Source organism: Pipistrellus hanaki, assembly GCF_964339955.1.
Source record: "Pipistrellus hanaki genome assembly, chromosome: 3".
Lineage (NCBI taxonomy): Eukaryota > Metazoa > Chordata > Mammalia > Chiroptera > Vespertilionidae > Pipistrellus > Pipistrellus hanaki.
Window position 1 is genome coordinate 187,337,815 of NC_140505.1, and position 19,293 is coordinate 187,357,107.

The 19,293-nt window shown below is 61.9% G+C and overlaps 1 protein-coding gene across 2 annotated transcripts in view; it reads right to left on the reverse strand.

Moving 5' to 3' along the window:
• Positions 1–5,150: 5,150 nt before the first annotated feature.
• Positions 5,151–19,293, reverse strand: part of A4GALT (alpha 1,4-galactosyltransferase (P1PK blood group)) — a 28,613-nt gene continuing 14,470 nt past the window's right edge. The window contains exons 2-3 of one of the 2 annotated variants that reach the window (XM_084878166.1): positions 9,291–9,428; positions 5,151–7,623 (exon numbers count right to left, since the gene is read on the reverse strand). In XM_084878166.1, the coding sequence (XP_084734292.1) occupies positions 6,503–7,573 (1,071 nt within the window). In that variant the 5' untranslated portion in view covers positions 7,574–7,623; positions 9,291–9,428 and the 3' untranslated portion in view covers positions 5,151–6,502. The remainder of the gene's footprint in view (positions 7,624–9,290; positions 9,429–19,293) is intronic. The other variant, XM_084878167.1, reaches the window with a different exon arrangement.

Sequence of the window (19,293 nt, forward strand, 5' to 3'; positions counted from 1 at the left end):
CCCGCCCCGCCCCAGACAGAAAAACAGGACCAGAGCCGAGGCCCCTCCAGGCCAGCCACGGCCCTGACTCCCACACCGGCCCTGACCTCCCACGCCCGCAGGACTGCCTGCCCGGAGCCTCACACAGGCTGGCCTCGCCGTGGTGGGGTGGATGCTGGGATGTCATCCAGGCTCCCTCCGGGGAGGAGTGATTCCCCAGCTGCTGGGGCTGAAGGGCGGCCTTGCCTGAGGTCCTGTCTGCCTCCAGGGACAGCCTGTGCCCCTGACTCATCAATGGCTAACAGGCCCTGCCCCTTGCGCAACTCGAGCAACTCCAGGCCCACCACGGGGGGCGCTCAGGGTGCCCTCCCAGCTGCGGGCCCTCTGACTCACTTCCTGCAAATGCCGGGCAGCGCAGTTACCCGTGCCCGGGAGCTCCCCCAGCCGCAGCGGGTGCTGCCCCTTCATCCTCCGGCCGGAATGCACATGTGATGCTGGCCCTTGAGCAGCCGTCCTGGGCCCTAAGGTGGGAGCCAGGATGGGGTGGAGTGTGTGTGTGTGTGTGTGTGTGTGTGTCTGTGTGCAGCCACAGCTAACGGGAACCCTGCTCCCCACGCGGTGGAGCTGCCACACCCGCCCGGCTGCCCGCCTCTCGGCTCCTGCGGCTTCTGCACAAGCGAGAGCCGAACTCCTGTCTGGTTCAAGCCACTCGTTCGTGTTGTGGCTCTTTGCAGCTGACATGGATCCCGATGGATAATCCCCACCAGAAGTGGGGTCAGCACCAACCGGTCCGGGGCTGAGCCAGAGGCCAAAACAATGGGACCTGCCCTCATCCATAAAGAATGTGAAGGGATGGTTTCGCAAAAGCCCGAGGGCACAGCGAGATGGGCCAGCAGTGTCCATGGGGGTAACTCTGTGTTTCTCCAAAATACTCTGCCAGCGCCGCACTGTGAGCCACAGAGGGGCCAGATGATGATGATCTCCGAATGCATAATGATCTGGCCACTCTGTGTGTGTGTGTGTGTGTGTGTGTGTGTGTGTATACACATATGTATATGTACACACACACACACAAACATATTATATTTAATAGGCTTGGTGCATGAATTCGTGCGTGGGTGGGGATCCGGCCAGCCTGCTGGTCAAACTCCTGGTCCAGGGGACAATTTGCACATTAGCCTTTTATTCTATAGGATAGACACTGAGTGGCCAGATTGTTATGCGTTCAGAGATCATCATCTGGCCACTCAGTGTAGTCCACAGGTCTCATTGTGCTGGTCTCAGGACGCCTGGAAGGGCTCCCGCAGCGGGAAGGAGCTGTCCCCTGGCTGGACCGGCAGCTCTGCAGGGACTGGCTGGGTGGCCTGAGGCAAGTCCCCCGCCTCCCTGAGCCTCTGTTTCCTCACATTTAAAGTGAAGACAGTGTCCCCGTCACAGGCCAGGGTGAGTGAAATCCTGTGCGGGAAAGATGGACCCTGGGCTGGGGCCGAGCAGGTGGGCAGGAAGTGCCAGTGGGCACAGGGGCTCCCTCCCCGCCGCCACCTCCATCTTCCTTTCGCTGCTGAAGGAAGCCCGGTTTCCTTCCCCCTCAGCTGAGCCTGTGCTGTGGAGGAAGTGGGGCAATCGCAGCTCCTGAATCAGACCAACCTCAACTGGCGTAAACCAGACCCAGGAGTGCCATTCCCTCTGCTGGCCACTGAGTAAGAGTGGGAAGGCGGCTGAGCCAGGGGCTGCTCAGAAACTTTCCCCAGACACAGGGAGAAAGAAGCCTTCTCTTTCTGTCTTTGGCACGAGTGCAGGAGGGGGTGGTGGTGGCGGGGCCGTGGCAGCCACCCTGAGGCCATGAGGAATAAGCCCGAGTCAACTCACTGGATCCCTGAAGATATAAAACTGTGGATGAGCCCTGGCTGGTTTGGCTCAATGGATAGAGCGTTGGCCTATGGACTGAGGGGTCCCAGGTTCTATTCCAGCCAGGGGCGTGGACTCAATCCCCAGTGGGGGCATGCAGGAGGCAGCCGATCAATGGTTCTCTCTCATCATTGATGTTTCTAGTTCTCTCTCTCCCTATCCCTTCCTCTCAAAAATCAATAAAAAATATTAAATAAATAAATAAAAATGTTGATGAGCGCTGAGTTAACTAACCCTGGAGGCCCTCTTCCTCCCCTTTATGTGTGGGAGACACTGCTCACAGTCCCCCAGTGCGCATGCTTCCTGTCACCACTTAGTGATGGAGCACAGTGAGTTCTCCCTGGGTATTTGGCCCCCTACACGCACGCTACACTTCCCAACGTGCTTGCAGCTGGCGGTGGCCACGTGACTCGGTCCAGGCCAATGGGATGTGAGCGGAAGTGAGGCTGGAGGATCTTAAAAACATTCGCCTTGAACGCCTCCTCCCCCCTTCAAACCTCCCATGAGCTGGGAAACAGCAACAGCTGGCGCCCTTGGGAAGCCCGTCTTGGGGATGAGGATGGCGGAGCGGCCCCAGGGTCTGGAGCACTCACCTGGGGGCTGTGGTGGGACAGTCTCCTCCCTGGTGGACGGGCTCTGTTTTGGGGTCTTTCCTTCCAGCAGTTTCCCCCCGGGCCTTGGCCGATAGTAATGTCCTCAAGGTTTCAGCCACCGAATGGTTTCTCTCCGCGGAGGCCTCTGGTCTTCTCTCTGTCCTTGGAAGCTGCTGGGGACTGGGGCTGGGTCCCAGTGTGGCTGGGTGGTGGGCGAAGGCGGTGAAGGTGGGCGAAGGCCGTGAGGAATGTCTTCGGATTGGGGCTGCCCCGCCCCCGCCCCAGGTGCAGCCTCGCCCGCCACCTGGTTCCCCCGGCTGCGGTCCTGGCCCGGCCAGCGGGTGCTCCCCCCACCCCCACCCCATCCCCGTAGCCCAGCTCAAACCTGAGTCCTCGACCAGCTGTCAGGCCCCCAAGCTGAGTCCTGGCCTGCCCCCCACCGCACAGCAGGACTCCCAGCATGCCTTGCCCGGGCTGGCCTCGCCGGGCCGAGCGGAGACTCAGGAACAGTGAACGGTGAGGCCTGGCTTCCAGGAACGCAGCCCCGAGCTCCTCGCCCAGCCCGGCTTCCCCGGGCACTCGGATGGAGGACATTCCGTTTAATATTTAACGAGAAGCTGAATGTTGTTATAGCAACGAGGGACGGAGCGCCCCTTCCCCAGGGCTGCTGGGAAGGCCGCTCCCGCCGTGCTCGGCCAGCTGGGAGGGGTTGTTAAATGACTGAGCTTGCCCAGAGCTTGGGTCCTCATCCTCCCCAACCCCCAGACCAAAGCACCAGCCAGCACTGGGCGGGAGCCAGCCTGGGGCTCCTGGATCTGATTACTGTCCCCAGGGCAGCTTCCACCCAGGCCTGCCCCTCCCTTCTCCTTCCGAGAACTAGGAGCTCCGCCTCCTACTCCAGGATGGGGGGGAGGTAGAGGGGGGGCCTGAGGTTGCCGGGCACCAGGCACTGGGATGGGATGGGAGGGAACAAGGCGCAGGGCCTCCCTGGAATCAGAGCCAAGCAGGGGGGCTGCGGGGGGCTGGCTCTGGGCTGTTCTGTGGGTGCCCTCTCCAGCTCCCCACCCTGGCCTTCCTGCCCGGAGCTAGCCCTCAGGATGGCCATGCTCTGGGCGCTAAGGGGGCACGCTCTGCCCCCTACCTGCTGCGCCTCAGTTTCCCCGCGCGGAGGGGAGGAGTGTTGTAATAACGGGCTCCACGCCAGGGGCGGCTCATTGGATCTTTGCATCCATGCTAGGGGGCAGGCACCATCCATCTCTGCAGAAGCCCCAGCGCTCTGGCCGGCCCGCGGCCTCCTGGGAAAGGGGCTCTGGCTCCCCAACCCTGCCCTGGGCACTAGGACGGCTGCCCGCGCCCAGAGGACGGTAAGGACCTAGAACTGGGGTGGGGGAGGCGGGGCCCCCAGGCTGGCTGGCGAGGGCAGCAGAGGTCACCTTCCTGCTCAGGGCCTGGACCTGGATGTCCTTTTCCTGTCACCTCGCCCGCCCACACGCTCCGGGATGCTGCTGCTGTTCTGGCCAGCTGGTCCCAGGGCACAGCCCCTGTGTCTGCCCCCACGGCCACGGCGGGTGGATGGGGCCTTCCTAGACCCTGGGAGGAAAACCAACGCCAAACCTCTGAGGCCACGCCCCTTTCTCAGAGAGGAGCGCGAGGAACAGGAGTTCTCCTGCGTGGCCGCCTGGCAGGGCGGGAGGAGGCGGGGCCGGGCTGCCCGGACCGACCGCGTCTCCTGAACAGCCCCTCCCCCACCTCCCCGTGAAGGCCCGGGAACTGGGGGGCTCCCATCCCGCAGAGCTGGCCCGGCCTGGCCCCGGGTCAGAGTCGGGGCGGCTGAGGGCCCACGGCTCTCCCTGACGCCCCGGGGAAGTGGGGCCCAGAGCTGCTGCCTCTGGGCCCTCAGTCTGCATGGACGACAGGAACTTCTGGAGGCCCTGGCAAAGCGACGTGCGGGAGTGACCTCGAGTGTGACCCCGAGAGGCCCGCCCGGGAGTGACCCCGAGAGGGACTGGGCGGCTCTGCCCTTTGAGATGTTTGGTGGCCCGGCCGGTGTGGCTCCGTGGCTGAGCATCAGCCCGTGAACCAGGAGGTCATCGGTTGGCTCCCAGGAGGGGGCAGTGGATTGATGATTCTCATCATTGACGCTTCTATTTCTCTCTCCCTCCCTCTCCCTGAAATCAATAAAAACATTAAAAAAAAAAAAAAAAAAAAAAGACGTTTAGCGGAACGGGCCCAGAACCCCACAGTCACAGAGTGTGCGGGGGCTGTGGGGCCGGAGGGGCAGTCAGGGGGCCTCCCAGAGGGGACAGCCATCAGTCTTTGGGAAGGAACAAGAGTTTGAAGATGAAGATGTTGAGAAGGGCACTGCCGGCAGCAGCGAAGGCACAGAGAGCATCTACATGTGGACGTGAGGCGGGGCCGGGGGTCAAGAATATCCAGTTAAGCTGAAACCAGTTTCTCAGTAGATAGAGCGTCGGCCTGCGGACTGAAGGGTCCCAGGTTCGATTCCGGTCAAGGGCATGTACCTTGGTTGCTGGCACATCCCCAGTAAGGGGTGTGCAAGAGGCAGCTGATCAATGTTTCTAACTCTCTATCCCCCTCTCTTCCTCTCTGTAAAAAAATCAATAAAATATATTTTTAAAAAAAAGAATATCCAGTTTAAAAAAAAAAAAAAAAAGAATATACAGTTTAGTGTGGATGGAGGACAAAGCTCAGAGCTGGAGAGGGAGGTGGGGCCAGATCAGGAGAGCCGTGACTGCTGGGCCAGGGGGTAAACCGAGTGTGGCCCTCAGAGATCATTTCACTCGTTACGTGCGTGCGTGCGTGTGTGTGTGTGTGTGTGTGTGTGTGTGTGATTAAAGTAAAACCTGCTTATTCTGAAGAAAATTAAGATAGGTGAAATGTGGTTGGAGAAATAACTGACAAGTAATCCACTGTTTGCATCAAAAACATCACCTGCTCTTGAATGCCCCTGGAGCCAGGGAACTCACCGCCTCACCAGGCTGCCCAAGAGTCTGCAGGCAGAACCCAGAGGCCTCTAAACACTCCCCTCTGCTGGCAAAGAGCAGCACGCAGAGACCCCAGGTTCCTGGCAGCACCCCCAGTCCCGGCGAGGCCGGTGCGGGCCGCCCCAACACGGCAGCTGCGGCCCGCCCTTCCGCCCGCCGAGAGCAGATCTCCCGCCGCAGGCCTCCGGCCAGGCAGGTTGCATGACCTCAGGGAAGTCGCCCCCGCCCGGCGATCCTCCACTACAGAAGGGCAGCTGTGGGCCAGTCACGTGTGTTATGTTTATTATTTGCCTGTGTTTATGGCCAGCAGGGCGGGAGTGCTTCCTTTAAGATGCTTTTCCGGATCCAAAAATACTCCGCACCCCCAGGCCCCTGGCGTGGGCAGCTGCCACCCTGGCTACATCTGTGGAAAGAATCAAGGATGGGCGGCCGGCAGGGCCTCCCCCGAATGCTCCTCAGGCCCCTCTGCCAGCCTCAGCCTCTCGGAAAACAAAACACAGAACCAGGAAGGGGCAGAGCGCCGCCCGCTTGGGGCTGGGGCCCGGGCTTGCACACGGCTCTCTGCCGGCCTCCTCTCCCTTCCCCTCCTCCCGCCTCCCTCTCTCCTGACCCTGGGCTCCTGAGGCTGCGCCCTCACGGGCACCTGGGCCCAAACAGCCCGTCTTCCCTGGGGTCTCGGGGAGGATCCTGTGATGTCCACGTGCCCACGAGCTGCCCAGCAGGCCTGCGGTGCCCCCTCCACCTGCTCACTGCAGCGGATTCTGGCTGGGGGCCCTCTCCCACCCCGTCGCCTGCACCCTGAGACAGCACTCCGGCCGAGGGAGGGGTGTCTCCCCAGCCGAGGGGTGCCCCCAGCCTCCCGCTGGCTTGGAGGGAGCACGCCCCAGGGCTTGCGGCCAGTCCTGCAATAGCACCTCCTCCCTGCCCTTCACCCTCATCTCCCCGCTCCCCCGGGAAGGGAGACCGGGCCCTCCTCCGGCCGGATGGGAGCGGGCGCGGGCGGGCGGCCGGCCGGCCTCACAGGTACATCTTCATGGCCTGGTGCGTGGTGGGGCAGTAGCGGGCGTACAGCTGGGCCAGCAGCGCCCGGGACGTGGCCTCGAGCCGCGTGCCCTGGCTCTTCTTGTTCCACACGTGCACGGCGTAGGTGGCGTTGAGCAGCCGGGGCAGCTCGTCGGGGCTGACGTCCTCGAAGTACCTCTTCCAGTCCTGCCAGGGCACCGGGTAGAAGGCCTCGCGGGGCAGGGCGCGCACCCCGCGGCAGGCGCGGCGCTCGGCCAGGCTGCGGGTGGCGCACCAGCGCTTGAAGACGCGCGTGAGCAGCTGCGGGCCCTGGTGGCCCCACACCCAGCCGTTGTAGCGCGCCACGAAGTCCCGCATGCACAGCGCCAGGAAGGCGTGGCCGCGCTCGAAGGCCAGGAAGGCGCCGTTGAGCACGTAGCGGGACTGCGTGCCCAGCGCGTTGCTGAGGTTGCGCAGGCTGCGCAGCACGATGAAGTCCGTGTCCAGGTAGACGCCGCCGAACTTCCAGAGCAGCGCCAGCCGCGCGGCGTCCGACAGCACGGGCAGCGGGTAGGGCTGCCAGCGGCCGCGCGTGGCGGCGTGCCAGGCGGCCAGCGGCGTGGCCCGGAACAGCGCGGCCAGGTCCAGCGGCCGCAGCCACACGTTGGGGAAGCAGCGCAGCAGCGAGAGGCCCAGGCTGGGCGGGAGGGTCGCGTTGGCGCCGCGGCCGAGCAGCCCCTTCATCAGCACGGCCACCCGCGCCTCGGGGTGCGCCCGCGCCGCCGACTCCACCGAGCACATGAACAGGAAGTTGGGGTCGGTGCGGTCCGAGGTCTCCAGGAAGAAGATGTTGGTGGGGGGCGGGGCGCCGCCGGGGGGCGCCGCGGGGGGCTGCAGGCGGGGGCAGGGGATGTGGGCGGGCAGGTTAGGGAGCGGCGCCGGGCCCCCCGGCTCGCCCGCCACGTGCCAGTAGATCATGAGGGACACCAGGCACATGAAGTTGAAGCTGATGAGGAACAGGGTGCAGGCCCGCTGGCCCGGGGCGCCCCGGAGCAGCCCCAGCAGGCAGTCCGGGGGCCTGGGCATGGTCTCCCCCGCCCGGTGCCGCCAGGAGCCTCCGGCAGGAACTGGCTGGTCTGCAAGAGAGGACACCGCGTTCGGACGGGGCTGCTGGCAACCCCGACCCAAGAACACGCTTCTTACACACGGCGGCCAAGGCCAAGGCCAGCTCTGGCTCCCGGAGCCCACAGGCCTGCCAGCCGCTCACCCCGGACACCCCGGGGAGCTCCGGGCACCGGGAGCCGTACCCCCTGTGGCCACAGCGGCCAGGGCGGCGCCGGCAGGGAGTTATCAGAAGTCCTGTCTTTGCCTCAGGCCTCTGCCTGGCCCTGCCCGGCCCCTTGGCACGCCAGACTGGCAGCCTGTGAGGGGAGGCCCGGTGCCCGGACCCCTTGGCTCCGCAAGGCAGGCCTGGAGCTGGTCCAAGAGGGCAGGCTGCCAAGTAGCCTCGGCAAGAGCCTGGGCCTGGCCAAAACCAGTGTGGCTCAGTGGATAGAGCGTCGGCCTGCGGAATGAAAGGTCCTGGGTTCGATTCCGGTCAAGGGCATGTACCTTGGTCGTGGGCACATCCCCAGTAGAGGGTGTGCAAGAGGCAGCTGATTGATGTTTCTCTCTCATCAATGTTTCTAACTCTCTATCCCTCTCTCTTCCTCTCGGTAAAAAATCAATAAAATATATATTAAAAGTAAATAAAAGAGACTGGGCCTGGGGGGCCTGGCGCTGGCAGGTGAGCTTGCTCTCGGGCAGGACGGGTGAACCGCAGGCCCCGGGGGTGCTCGCCAGGTCCTGAGGCCCGGGCTCAGGGTCAGACATGCGGGGTCTCCCGGCCCCTGGCTTCCCCGGGCGCAGGTCTGGAGAGGACGGGCCAGGGCAGTTTGCTGGCACTGCTGCCCCGGGGCCCTCCCTGTCTGGGTCGCGCCCCTGGGGCCAGCAGCCCAGCCCGGAGCATGCTGGGTGCCCCAGGTGGCTGGGAGGAACAGACAGGCTTGGCCTCATCCCCAAGGGTGGGACTGCAAACGCCTGGGGTGCAGGGGACCCCACGTCTGTCTGAGCAGCGGGGAGACCTGGGGCAAATCACTCAGCTGCCTGAGCCTCACCCTCCCCACCAGCAAGGCAGGAACACCAGCACCCACTCGTGGGTGAGTGCAGGTGTTCGTTCATTCGCTCGCCTCCTCAGGAGACACTGCCTGTCTGCCTGTGCGAGCCAGGCCACCTTCTCACATGGACATATGTTCGCACAGCCCTAACGCTGCCTTACCGGGTGGCAAGCATCACCCCACTTTACAGGTGCGGAATCGGAGGCACAGGGCAGACAGCTCACGCAGAATCCCACAGCCAGCCAGGGGCAGGCTGGGTCTCTGAACCCTGGCCGTCTGGCTCCAGCGCCTGTGCTCTCACCACTGCGCCGTCCTGCCTGGGAGCAAGTCAGCGCAGCCAATACACACCGTGCCTGGCGCTGGGGGCGGGGAGGCCGAGCTCATGGGCCTGGACTCTGCTCCCCGCTCCCTGTCAGCAGTTCCTCTGGGCCTGCGGGGTGCCCAGAGACAAAGCCACCCCCCCTCCCCCTCAGCAACCCCAGGGGGCAGCTGCATCATTTCTATTCAGAGGCGTGGAAACGTGGGGACCCCGGGGCCCGGAGACAGCCCCTCCGGGGACAGTGGGTCTCACGGCCAGAGAGGGCGCCATGGGCCACCTCCCCCAGGGCCCCGGCCGGAACCGCGATGACATCAGAGCGGGCACTGACCAGCCCGGGCCGCCCATGGCGGTGAGGCGGGGATCGGCAGCCTGGCAGCCTCCTGCAGACACGCCGGGCTCAGCGGCCGGCCTCCTCCGCCAGGACGGACACCGCCCTTCCACCCGCGCTCCGTGCCCGCAGGTCCATCTGCAAAAGAGGAGACGGGAGGTGGGCGCGGGCTCCTGTGTGCACCGGCTCTCGCCCTCGCTCGGCCCCAGGGGGCAGTTGGGTGCAGCCTCCCCTGGGGGGCGCTCTGCCTGGGGGAGACCACTGGCCAAGAGCTGAGGACCATAAAGGAGATGAGGGAGAAGTGCAGGCAGAGGCCCAGAGTCCGGAGAAGGTGGCTCCCCGGGAAGGTGGCATGGAGAAGGGAGCTGGCCGATGGACCTCCCTGAGTCCACTGGCCCGCACACCTTCTCCCCGAGCCCGGCCCGGCCCCGTGCCCCGTGCAAATCCACTCGCTCACTCGCTCACTCCCTCGCTGCGGGAGGGACACTGAGAGGACGTGGCGGCCAGTCATTCCTCCGCTCAGACCCTGATATGTGGGCGGCCCGCTGGGGCCCGGGTGTCCCCCAATCTCTGACCGCACCCCCCACTTCTCTCCGTCACCTGCCCGGCCCCAGCCACACCCCGCCTCCTGGCCCTTTCCCAAACCCATCCCCCACACCGCCGCCTCGGGCCTTTGCAGCTACTGTTCCTCCAGCTAGAACACAGTTCCCTCCCCTCCTCTCCCCTCCCCTCCCCTCCCCTCCCCTCCCTCAGAGGCCACCTTCCCTAACACGCCGGCTCCCCCGTCATGCAGAGCCCCCGCCCCCGCCGAGGCCTGTTCCCCCCGGGCGCAGCGGCCATCCTGGGCTTTCCTGTATGTGCCTGGGTAGTTATTTACTTGGAACAAACCCCGTGGGGTCAACGAACACTGTGCTTGGCGAGAAGGGAGTGGACGGAGCAATAGAGTGAGCAGATCAGTGGGTGATCAATGAGTGGATTAACGAGTGAGTGAGTGGGTGGGTCCGTGAGTCAGCACATCAGTGAGTGACCAAAGGAACCAGTGAGCACGTGAGTGAGGAGACGGGGTCAGACGTTGGGTGGGCTGCCTGGGGGACCCCTCTCTGCCCCCCCCCCCCCCGGCTCCTGAATGGCAGAGCCCTGAGGTAAACCAAGAGCCCTGTGCTCCCCGCCCGGTGTCCCTGTGCTCCCCGCCCGGTGTCCCTGTGCTCCCCGCCCGGTGTCCCCTGTGCTCCCCGCCCGTGTCCCCTGTGCTCCCCGCCCGGTGTCCCTGTGCTCCCCGCCCGGTGTCCCCTGTGCTCCCCGCCCGGTGTCCCTGTGCTCCCCGCCCGTGTCCCCTGTGCTCCCCGCCCGGTGTCCCTGTGCTCCCCGCCCGTGTCCCCTGTGCTCCCCGCCCGGTGTCCCTGTGCTCCCCGCCCGGTGTCCCCTGTGCTCCCCGCCCGGTGTCCCCTGTGCTCCCCGCTTGGTGTCCCTGTGCTCCCCGCCCGGTGTCCCTGTGCTCCCCGCCCGGTGTCCTCTGTGCTCCCCGCCCGGTGTCCCTGTGCTCCCCGCCCGGTGTCCCCTGTGCTCCCCGCTTGGTGTCCCTGTGCTCCCCGCCCGGTGTCCCTGTGCTCCCCGCCCGGTGTCCCCTGTGCTCCCCGCTTGGTGTCCCTGTGCTCCCCGCCCGGTGTCCCCTGTGCTCCCCGCTTGGTGTCCCTGTGCTCCCCGCCCGGTGTCCCTGTGCTCCCCGCCCAGTGTCCCCTGTGCTCCCCGCCCGGTGTCCCCTGTGCTCCCCACTTGGTGTCCCTGTGCTCCCCGCCCGTGTCCCCTGTGCTCCCCGCCCGTGTCCCCTGTGCTCCCTGCCCGGTGTCCCTGTGCTCCCCGCCCGGTGTCCCTGCAGGGCGAGGCTGTTCTGGTCCCGAGTCGTCTTAACCCGCCGTGAGCCATGCTGAGGAGTGGACGGAGGAGTGGGCAGACGGACAGAGGGATGGAGCGAGGCCCTGGCTGCTTGGTGGCCCGGGGCCCTGGGGGGATGGGGCTCTGCCACGGGGTGGGGCAAGCCCTGGGCCTCCAGGGGAAGCGGGCTGTGCCACTGGAGCCAGGCCTGCCGTGGCGAGGGCGCCAGAGGCAGGCAGCACCGTATTTGGTGCCAGAGCCCGGGACCCAGGAATAGAAACGGTGTGTGGGCCAAGCTGGCCACAGCCCAACACGGTGTGACCTCAGGCCCCAAGCATGCTCCTGGCCCCCGGACGGGCCTGGCAGCTGGGCCCGAAGCCCTGGGCCCCGTCAGACAAGCCTGGCACATCGCTGCCACCGCGCCTGCCCCCTCCCGCCTCCCCCAGCCCTCCCCGGGAGGTGTTCCCGTTAGCAGTTCACTGGGGAGCACCCCTGTGGCCCCGTCCCCCCCCACCCCATCGTTCTCAGGTGGGACGTGGGAGAAGGGACGGCTGGCGGAGACAGAGGGCACGGGCCTGGCAGACCCCCCTGGCCTCCCACCTCGGGGGCATCAGCATCAGAGTCCATTGGAAAGGCTCCCTCCGGGCACCTCATGGCCCACACCCAGCTCTGGCCCCGCAGGAGGCACGCCCCCACTGACCCTCTGGGGCTCCTATGTCCGTCCAGCGCTGGCTGAGCAGGCCCCCGCACCCCGAACCCCACACCCGCCAGGCTGGTGCTGAACGCCAGGGACCCGATGTTCAAAGGGGACAGAGGCCCAGAGAAGGGAGGGCCTCAGCCCAGGAGCCACAGCAGCGGAGGTGGCGCCTGCGCAGGCCTGGGGCGGCTCAGGGCCCCCAGGGTCCCCCGTCCCGCACCCGCGGGGGCTTCTGAGCGGGGCAGGAGGCAGGAGGGAGGAGGGAGGAGGCAGGAGGGAGGAGGCAGGAGGGAGGCAGGAGGGAGGAGGGAGGAGGCAGGAGGGAGGAGGGAGGAGGGAGGCAGGAGGCAGGAGGGAGGAGGGAGGAGGAGGCAGGAGGGAGGCAGGAGGGAGGCAGGAGGGAGGAGGGAGGCGGGAGGCAGGAGGGAGGAGGGAGGAGGCAGGAGGGAGGAGGGAGGAGGGAGGCAGGAGGGAGGAGGGAGGAGGAGGCAGGAGGGAGGCAGGAGGGAGGAGGGAGGGAGGAGGGAGGAGGGAGGAGGGAGGAGGCAGGAGGGAGGAGGGAGGAGGGAGGCAGGAGGCAGGAGGGAGACAGGAGGGAGGAGGAGGCAGGAGGGAGACAGGAGGGAGGAGGCAGGAGGGAGGCAGGAGGGAGGAGGGAGGAGGGAGGCAGGAGGCAGGAGGGAGGAGGGAGGAGGGAGGCAGGAGGCAGGAGGGAGGAGGGAGGAGGGAGGCAGGAGGCAGGAGGGAGGAGGGAGGAGGGAGGCAGGAGGGAGGAGGCAGGAGGGAGGCAGGAGGGAGGAGGGAGGAGGGAGGAGGGAGGAGGGAGGAGGGAGGCAGGAGGGAGGAGGGAGGAGGGAGGAGGGAGGAGGGAGGAGGGAGGCAGGCAGGAGGCAGGAGGGAGGAGGGAGGCAGGAGGGAGGAGGGAGGCAGGAGGGAGGAGGGAGGAGGGAGGCAGGAGGCAGGCAGGAGGCAGGAGGGAGGCAGGAGGGAGGAGGGAGGCAGGAGGGAGGGAGGAGGGAGGAGGCAGGAGGGAGGAGGGAGGAGGCAGGAGGGAGGCAGGAGGGAGGAGGCAGGAGGCAGGAGGCAGGAGGGAGGAGGGAGGAGGAGGGAGGCAGGAGACAGGAGGGAGGAGGAGGGAGGCAGGAGGGAGGAGGGAGGCAGGAGGGAGGAGGGAGGCGGGAGGCAGGAGGGAGGCAGGAGGGAGGAGGGAGGAGGGAGGCAGGAGGGAGGAGGGAGGCAGGAGGGAGGCAGGAGGCAGGAGGGAGGAGGGAGGAGGGAGGGAGGAGGGAGGAAGGAGGAGGGAGGAGGCAGGAGGGAAGCAGGAGGGAGGAAGGAGGGAGGAGGGAGGAGGGAAGCAGGAGGAAGGCAGGAGGGAGGAGGCAGGAGGGAGGAGGGAGGAGGGAGGCAGGAGGGAGGAGGCAGGAGGGAGGAGGGAGGAGGGAGGCAGGAGGGAGGAGGGAGGAGGGAGGGAGGAGGGAGGAGGGAGGAGGCAGGAGGGAAGCAGGAGGGAGGAGGGAGGAGGGAGGAGGGAGGAGGCAGGAGGGAGGCAGGAGGCAGGAGGGAGGAGGGAGGCAGGAGGGAGGAGGGAGGCAGGAGGGAGGCAGGAGGAAGGAGGGAGGGAGGAGGGAGGAGGGAGGCAGGAGGCAGGAGGCAGGAGGGAGGCAGGAGGAGGCAGAAGGGAGGAGGGAGGAGGGAGGAGGGAGGAGGCAGGCAGGAGGCAGGCATCCAGAAGTCTCAACCAGAAACCCGGGCCGCAGGGACCAGGCCGGCGGGCTCGGGTCGGCTTCCGGCTGAGTCTGGGGCGAGCTCAGGCGGGGGTTTTCTCATCGCAGGACCCAGCCTGAGGTCGAGGTGTGGGCGGGCCCTGTTCCCACTTCCTGTGTCAGGGTTCTCGGCTCCTGAGCTCATATCGCCTCGTCCCTCCGGCCTTGGCCTCTGTCTCCGCAGCCTCTCTGAGTCCCTGTCTCCCCTCTGTCTCTGTCTCTGTTGCTGGTGCCCACCTGGGCGACTGGCTCAGTCATATATATATATTATTTATTTATTTTACAGAGGAAGGGAGAGAGACAGAGAGCCAGAAACATTGATGATAGAGAAACATCAATCAGCCGCCTCCTGCACACCCCCCACTGGGGATGTGCCCTCAATGAAGGTACATGCCCTTGGCCGGAATCAAACCCAGGAGCCTTCAGTCCCCAGGCCGACGCTCTATCCACTGAGCCAAACCGGTTTGGGCATAAAGATCTATTTTTTAAAACGAAAAGGAAGAAGGAAGCTTTGTCCTCAGTCACAGCGAGGCCGGAGGAGTGCGTTCCCAGGTCCCGCCAGGGCGATAAGGAGTCCCAAGCAGAGGCTGGGCCCGGCCCGGGGCGGAGGTCTGCGGACGTGTGTGTGCGTGTGTGTGCGTGTGTGTGTGTGTATGTGTGGTGTGTGTGTGCGTGTGTGTGTGGTGTGTGTGTGCGTGTGTGTGGGTGTGTGGTGTGGGTGTGCATGTGTGTGTCTGTGTGTGGTGTGTGGGTGTGTGGTGTGTGTGTGCGTGTGTGTGTGTGTGTGTGTGGGTGTGTGGTGTGTGTGCGTGCGTGCGTGTGTGTGTGTGGTGTGTGTGTGTGTGTGTGTGTGTGGTCTTTAAGGGTCCTCTCTGCAGAGCGCCCCTCTGTGCCCATCCCTCTCGGTCATCCTGCCAGAGCTCCCGCCAGGGCCAGCACAGGCCCGGCCCCGGGACTGTGACGTGGGGAGCCGCCTGCAAGGCCTGGGCAGGGGGGGGACCCGGACCTGCCGGAGGAGCCGGTCCCCCGGGAACCCTGGCGCCGGCCTTCAGATGTCGGCTTCCCACCCTGACCCACTGGCCGGGGCTGTTCCCGGGACGGGGGCTGCATGGGTGGGCCTCCTCCAGCCGAGGACAGTCCCCCCAGGAAGGTGCTCGCCCCGCCAGGGAGACAGCGCCTGCCGGCAGGAGTGGGCACCGGGGAGCACACCGGGCGCCTGTGTCCCCGCGCGGCTGGGGCTGCGGGCACAGGAGACAGTGGCGTCCTCTGGGTTCAGGGACATATTTTTATTGATTTCAGAGAGGAAGGGAGAGGGAGAGGGAGAGAAACCTCAATGCGAGAGAGACACATCGATTGGTTGCCCCCCACACCCACCCCAACCAGGGCCAGTGTCTAAGCCCATAATCAAATCAGGGGCCCTTCAGTCCAGGGGCTCTGCCCACTGAGCCACACCGGCCAGGGCAGCCTGCCTCCTGAACCAGGTGGGGTTCTTTTTTTTTTTTTTTTCCTTAAGGGACTATAAGATGAGGTAGATAAGTAACAGGTTTCAAACTGATTGCTATCATGTAGAAGCTTGGTCTCTTGGAGCAAGACGATGGAGTCCATAGCCAATCGCTCAAGTACTGCCATTAGCCGCTCTCCAGCGGGAGCTCTTTCGCTTCTCATCGGGTCCCGTGGCGGCGTCGCTCTCTGCACTCACCGTCCCACAAACGCGCTCGGACCTTCACGATCACCGGAAACTTCTCGAAGGGCGGCTCCTGTGACGCATCTTCGATTTCCTGCTCTGTCACTTCGGCGTTCAGTTCCTCGGTCGTTCTGTAATTCCTGAATGTCCCTCAACGCTTTCCCTGGAACAGAAGCGCGGCTCCGAAAAGATTCGGGAATGCTCGTGGAGTAAAAGCAAGTTATGACCTTCAAGCTTGAGAATCCTGAGATACGGAAACGTGCCCTCAGCGTGCTTTCGATAAGGCTCTTCTCTAGCTCGACAAACTGGACAACACCAGCGGTTACTGGCCGGATCCTCATGACTCGTGAGAGTCCATCGTTAGTAAGAGATTTAATTGCTAGCCGAAACCGGTTTGGCTCAGTGGTAGAGCGTTGGTCTGTGGACTGAAAGGTCCCGGGTTCGATTCCGGTCAAGGGCATGTACCTGGGTTGCGGGCACATCCCCAGTAGGGGGTGTGCAGGAGGCGGCTGGTCAATGTTTCTCTCTCATCAATGTTTCTAATTCTATCCCTCTCTCTTCCTCTCTGTAAAAAAATCAATAAAATATATTTTTTTTTAAAAAGAGAGATTTAATCGCCAGGTATGGGGCCGTCTGAGCACACGACGAAAAGCGTTTGAGCCGAGTGACAAACGCTCTCGAAGCTGGACCTGGCAGGTCTCTGTCTTCGGCGAAGAGAAGCTCATGCAGGACCTTCACACCAAGCTCCGCAGCGCGTAACCATTCCGCAGACTCCCGCCGTGCAGGAGCTGGGCCCCAAGGAAGTGCTGGCGCTGGAACCAGGAAGCACAGCCGCAGGCCATGGGTTCAGACTTTCATTGACGGGCCGCGCGGGATTCGGCCGGGGTCCTTTAACCAGGTAACACGTTACCGCTCGCGCTGCCTTCACGGCCTTCTTCTTCGCTGCCGGCTGCTCCTCCTCAGCGCCGGGCCCCGTTCGCCGGGCTCCGCGGTGATGTGGCTCACTCCTCTGTTTTCATGGATAAACTTGCTCCGTGGTTTCCCTTCTAAGTCGTATCAGAGAGGGAATGCTGCTAGGAGGCATGTGCTGCTAACGGAAACCACCGCCCGCAGGCACCCTGAGAGGGCTGCATCCTGGCAGTTCGCAGCTGCAGCTTGAGTACTGACTGCTTTGGAGGTAGATAAACCGTCACTCCAGTACAACCTACCAACCCCACGTGAGAATACACTGTGTCCCACATGGGGTTCTGAGAGGCCAATGGGGAGTGGGTCCAGAGGGTCTTTTATTTCTTTCTTTTTTTCCCTTCTTTCTTTCTTTCTTTTTTTTTTTTAAGGGCCACCTTTTAAATTTATCCCCATAAAATCAGAGGAAGGATCCTTTCATCAGAGAGACCTCTCTCCCAGTTCCACAAAGACTTCCTGTTGATAGCGGATCCAGGGAAATTCAAACACAGGGGGAAACCTGTTAAAGGAATAAACCCAGCCTCCATGCAAAGATGCAACACTAGCACACAGCAAACAAAAATTCTAATCCAGAATTATAACATGAATTATAAAAACGACAACCCACAAACCTGAAGGAAGACCAAAGGGCAGGAATACAAGCGGAGAGGAGACGGAGAGGTACCGTGAGACATGAGGACGGCCGGGCGGGAACGGACAGACCTCAGGGAAGAACCGAAAGAAAAAGACAAACGCATTTCAGAAGTGAAGACCGAGCTGCGAGAAACATAAGGGAGAGGCACTCCATACAAAGTGGAACAAGAAATAGATTAAAACAGAAAACTGAACAAAACTCGAGAGGCAATAGTCAAGGAGATCAAAGAATTCAAGAAGAAAAACAGACGGGAGATGCAATGATGGTATAACTGAAGTTTCTAAAGAAGAAAATATTTAAAAAATATTTTTATCGATTTCAGAGAGGAAGGGAGAGGGCTAGAGAGAGATAGAAACATCAGTGATAAGAATCATTGATCGGCTACCTCCTGCACGCCCCCTACTGGGGATCAAGCCCCAAACCCGGGCATGCGCCCTGACCGGGAATTGAACCGTGACCTGGTTCATAGGTTGATGCTCAGCCCCTGAGCCATGCCAGCCCGGCATAAAGAAGAAAACTCAAACAACTGAACCTAAGAAATGTTTAAAACTGTAATTCAGGAAAACTGTCCTGAAATGCAGAAGTCTTGATTTCAGGAATTGAAAAGGGACACTATGGCCCAGCGGGTGTGGCTCCGTGGCTGAGCATCAACCTGTGAACCTGAGGTCACGGTTTGATTCCCGGTCAGGGCACATGCTGGATTGTGGGCTTGGTCCCCGGTGGGGGGCGTGCAGGAGGCAGTCAGTCAATGATTCTCTCTCATCACTGATGTTTCTATCTCTCTCTTCCTCTCCCTTCCCCTCTCTCTAAAAGTCAATAAAAATATACCATATTTTCTGGCATATAAGACGACCCCCTAATTTTACAGTTAAAACATAGGTTTAGGCCTATATTTACTGTATAAGACTATCCCCCACTTCCGAGGCAACACCAGTTCTTTTTTAATAGACCGCCTCTCTGGCTCTGGCCAATCTGAGCAGGCTTTTTTTTTGTTTCAAAAGTCGTCTTATAGGCCGGAAAATACGGTATTTAAAAAGCAGTATTGCCCTAACCGGTTTGGCTCAGTGGATAGAGTATCGGCCTGTGGACTAAGAGGTCCTGGGCTCGATTCCGGTCAAGGGCTTGTACTTTGGTTGTGGGCAAACCCCCCAGTAGGGGGTGTGCAGGAGGCAGCTGATCGATGTTTCTCTCTCATTGATGTTTCTAACTCTCTCTCTCTCTCTCTCCCTTCCTCTTTGTAAAAATAAATTAAAACAACATTTTCTTAAAAACCTAGGGCCATAATCTTAAGGTCAGACAATGAGAATTCACGCCAAACATCATGAAGGGAGCCAACGACGGGCCACTTAGAATCCAAATGGTACAGCTGAGAAGGTACCGAACCACACGGTGGCTGTGGTCAGGAAGACGTGGCAGAGTTCGAGGACAGACAGAAGAGCATGCTAATAAGAGATTTTAATTCACCTCTCAGCCGGGACCGGTTTGGCTCAATGGATAGAGCGTCGGCTTGGGGACTGAAGGGTCCCGGGTTCGATTCCGGTCAAGGGCATGTACCTTGGTTGCGGGCATATCCCCAGTGGGGGGTGTGCAAGAGGCAGCTGATCGATGACTCTCTCTCATCGATGTTTCTGGCTCTCTATCTCTCTCCCTTCCTCTCTGTACAAAATCAATAAAATATATTTAAAAAAAAAAATCACCTCTCAGCCCAAGGAACATAAAGCAGATCAAACATAAATACGAGTTCAAAAGACCTCAATAAAATGATCAGTGAAGAACAACATATCAAACCCTATGCTAATAATAGAGAATGTACATTCTTTTTTCCCCTTTTTTATTTTTTGTTAAGCTATTATATGTGTACATATCTTCCCATTGCCCCACCCAGCCCCCCTCCCATACATGCCCTCCCCTCCCAGAGTTTGGCGGCCATTGGTCATGCTTATGTGCATGCATACACGTCCTTCGGTTGATCGCTTATCTCCCCCACCTCTCCCTCCCCTCCCCGCTGTAATTGGACCATCTGTTTGATGCTTTACTGCCTCTGTATCTAACTTTCGTATATTCTTTTTAAGAGCTGATAGAACATTCATGAAAACTGAAAAACTCAAGAACATCCAAAAGTAACAGATTATTTTATGATCACAAGGCAGAATGGCTAGAAATTATTTTAAAAGTCCAGAAAATGGGGTGGGCGGAACAACACATAGCTCTCTTGGACAATGCTCACATCCAAAGGGAAATACAAACGGAATTTGTGGGATTTCCACGAAATAACGGCAAAACAGCACGAGTCTTAATCGCAGGGAGGCGGCTGCGGCAGCCAGAGCAGGGTTCAGTTTCCAATACGTGTAACAGTTACAGCAGGACAGAGAAAATAGTAGAAAAAGAAT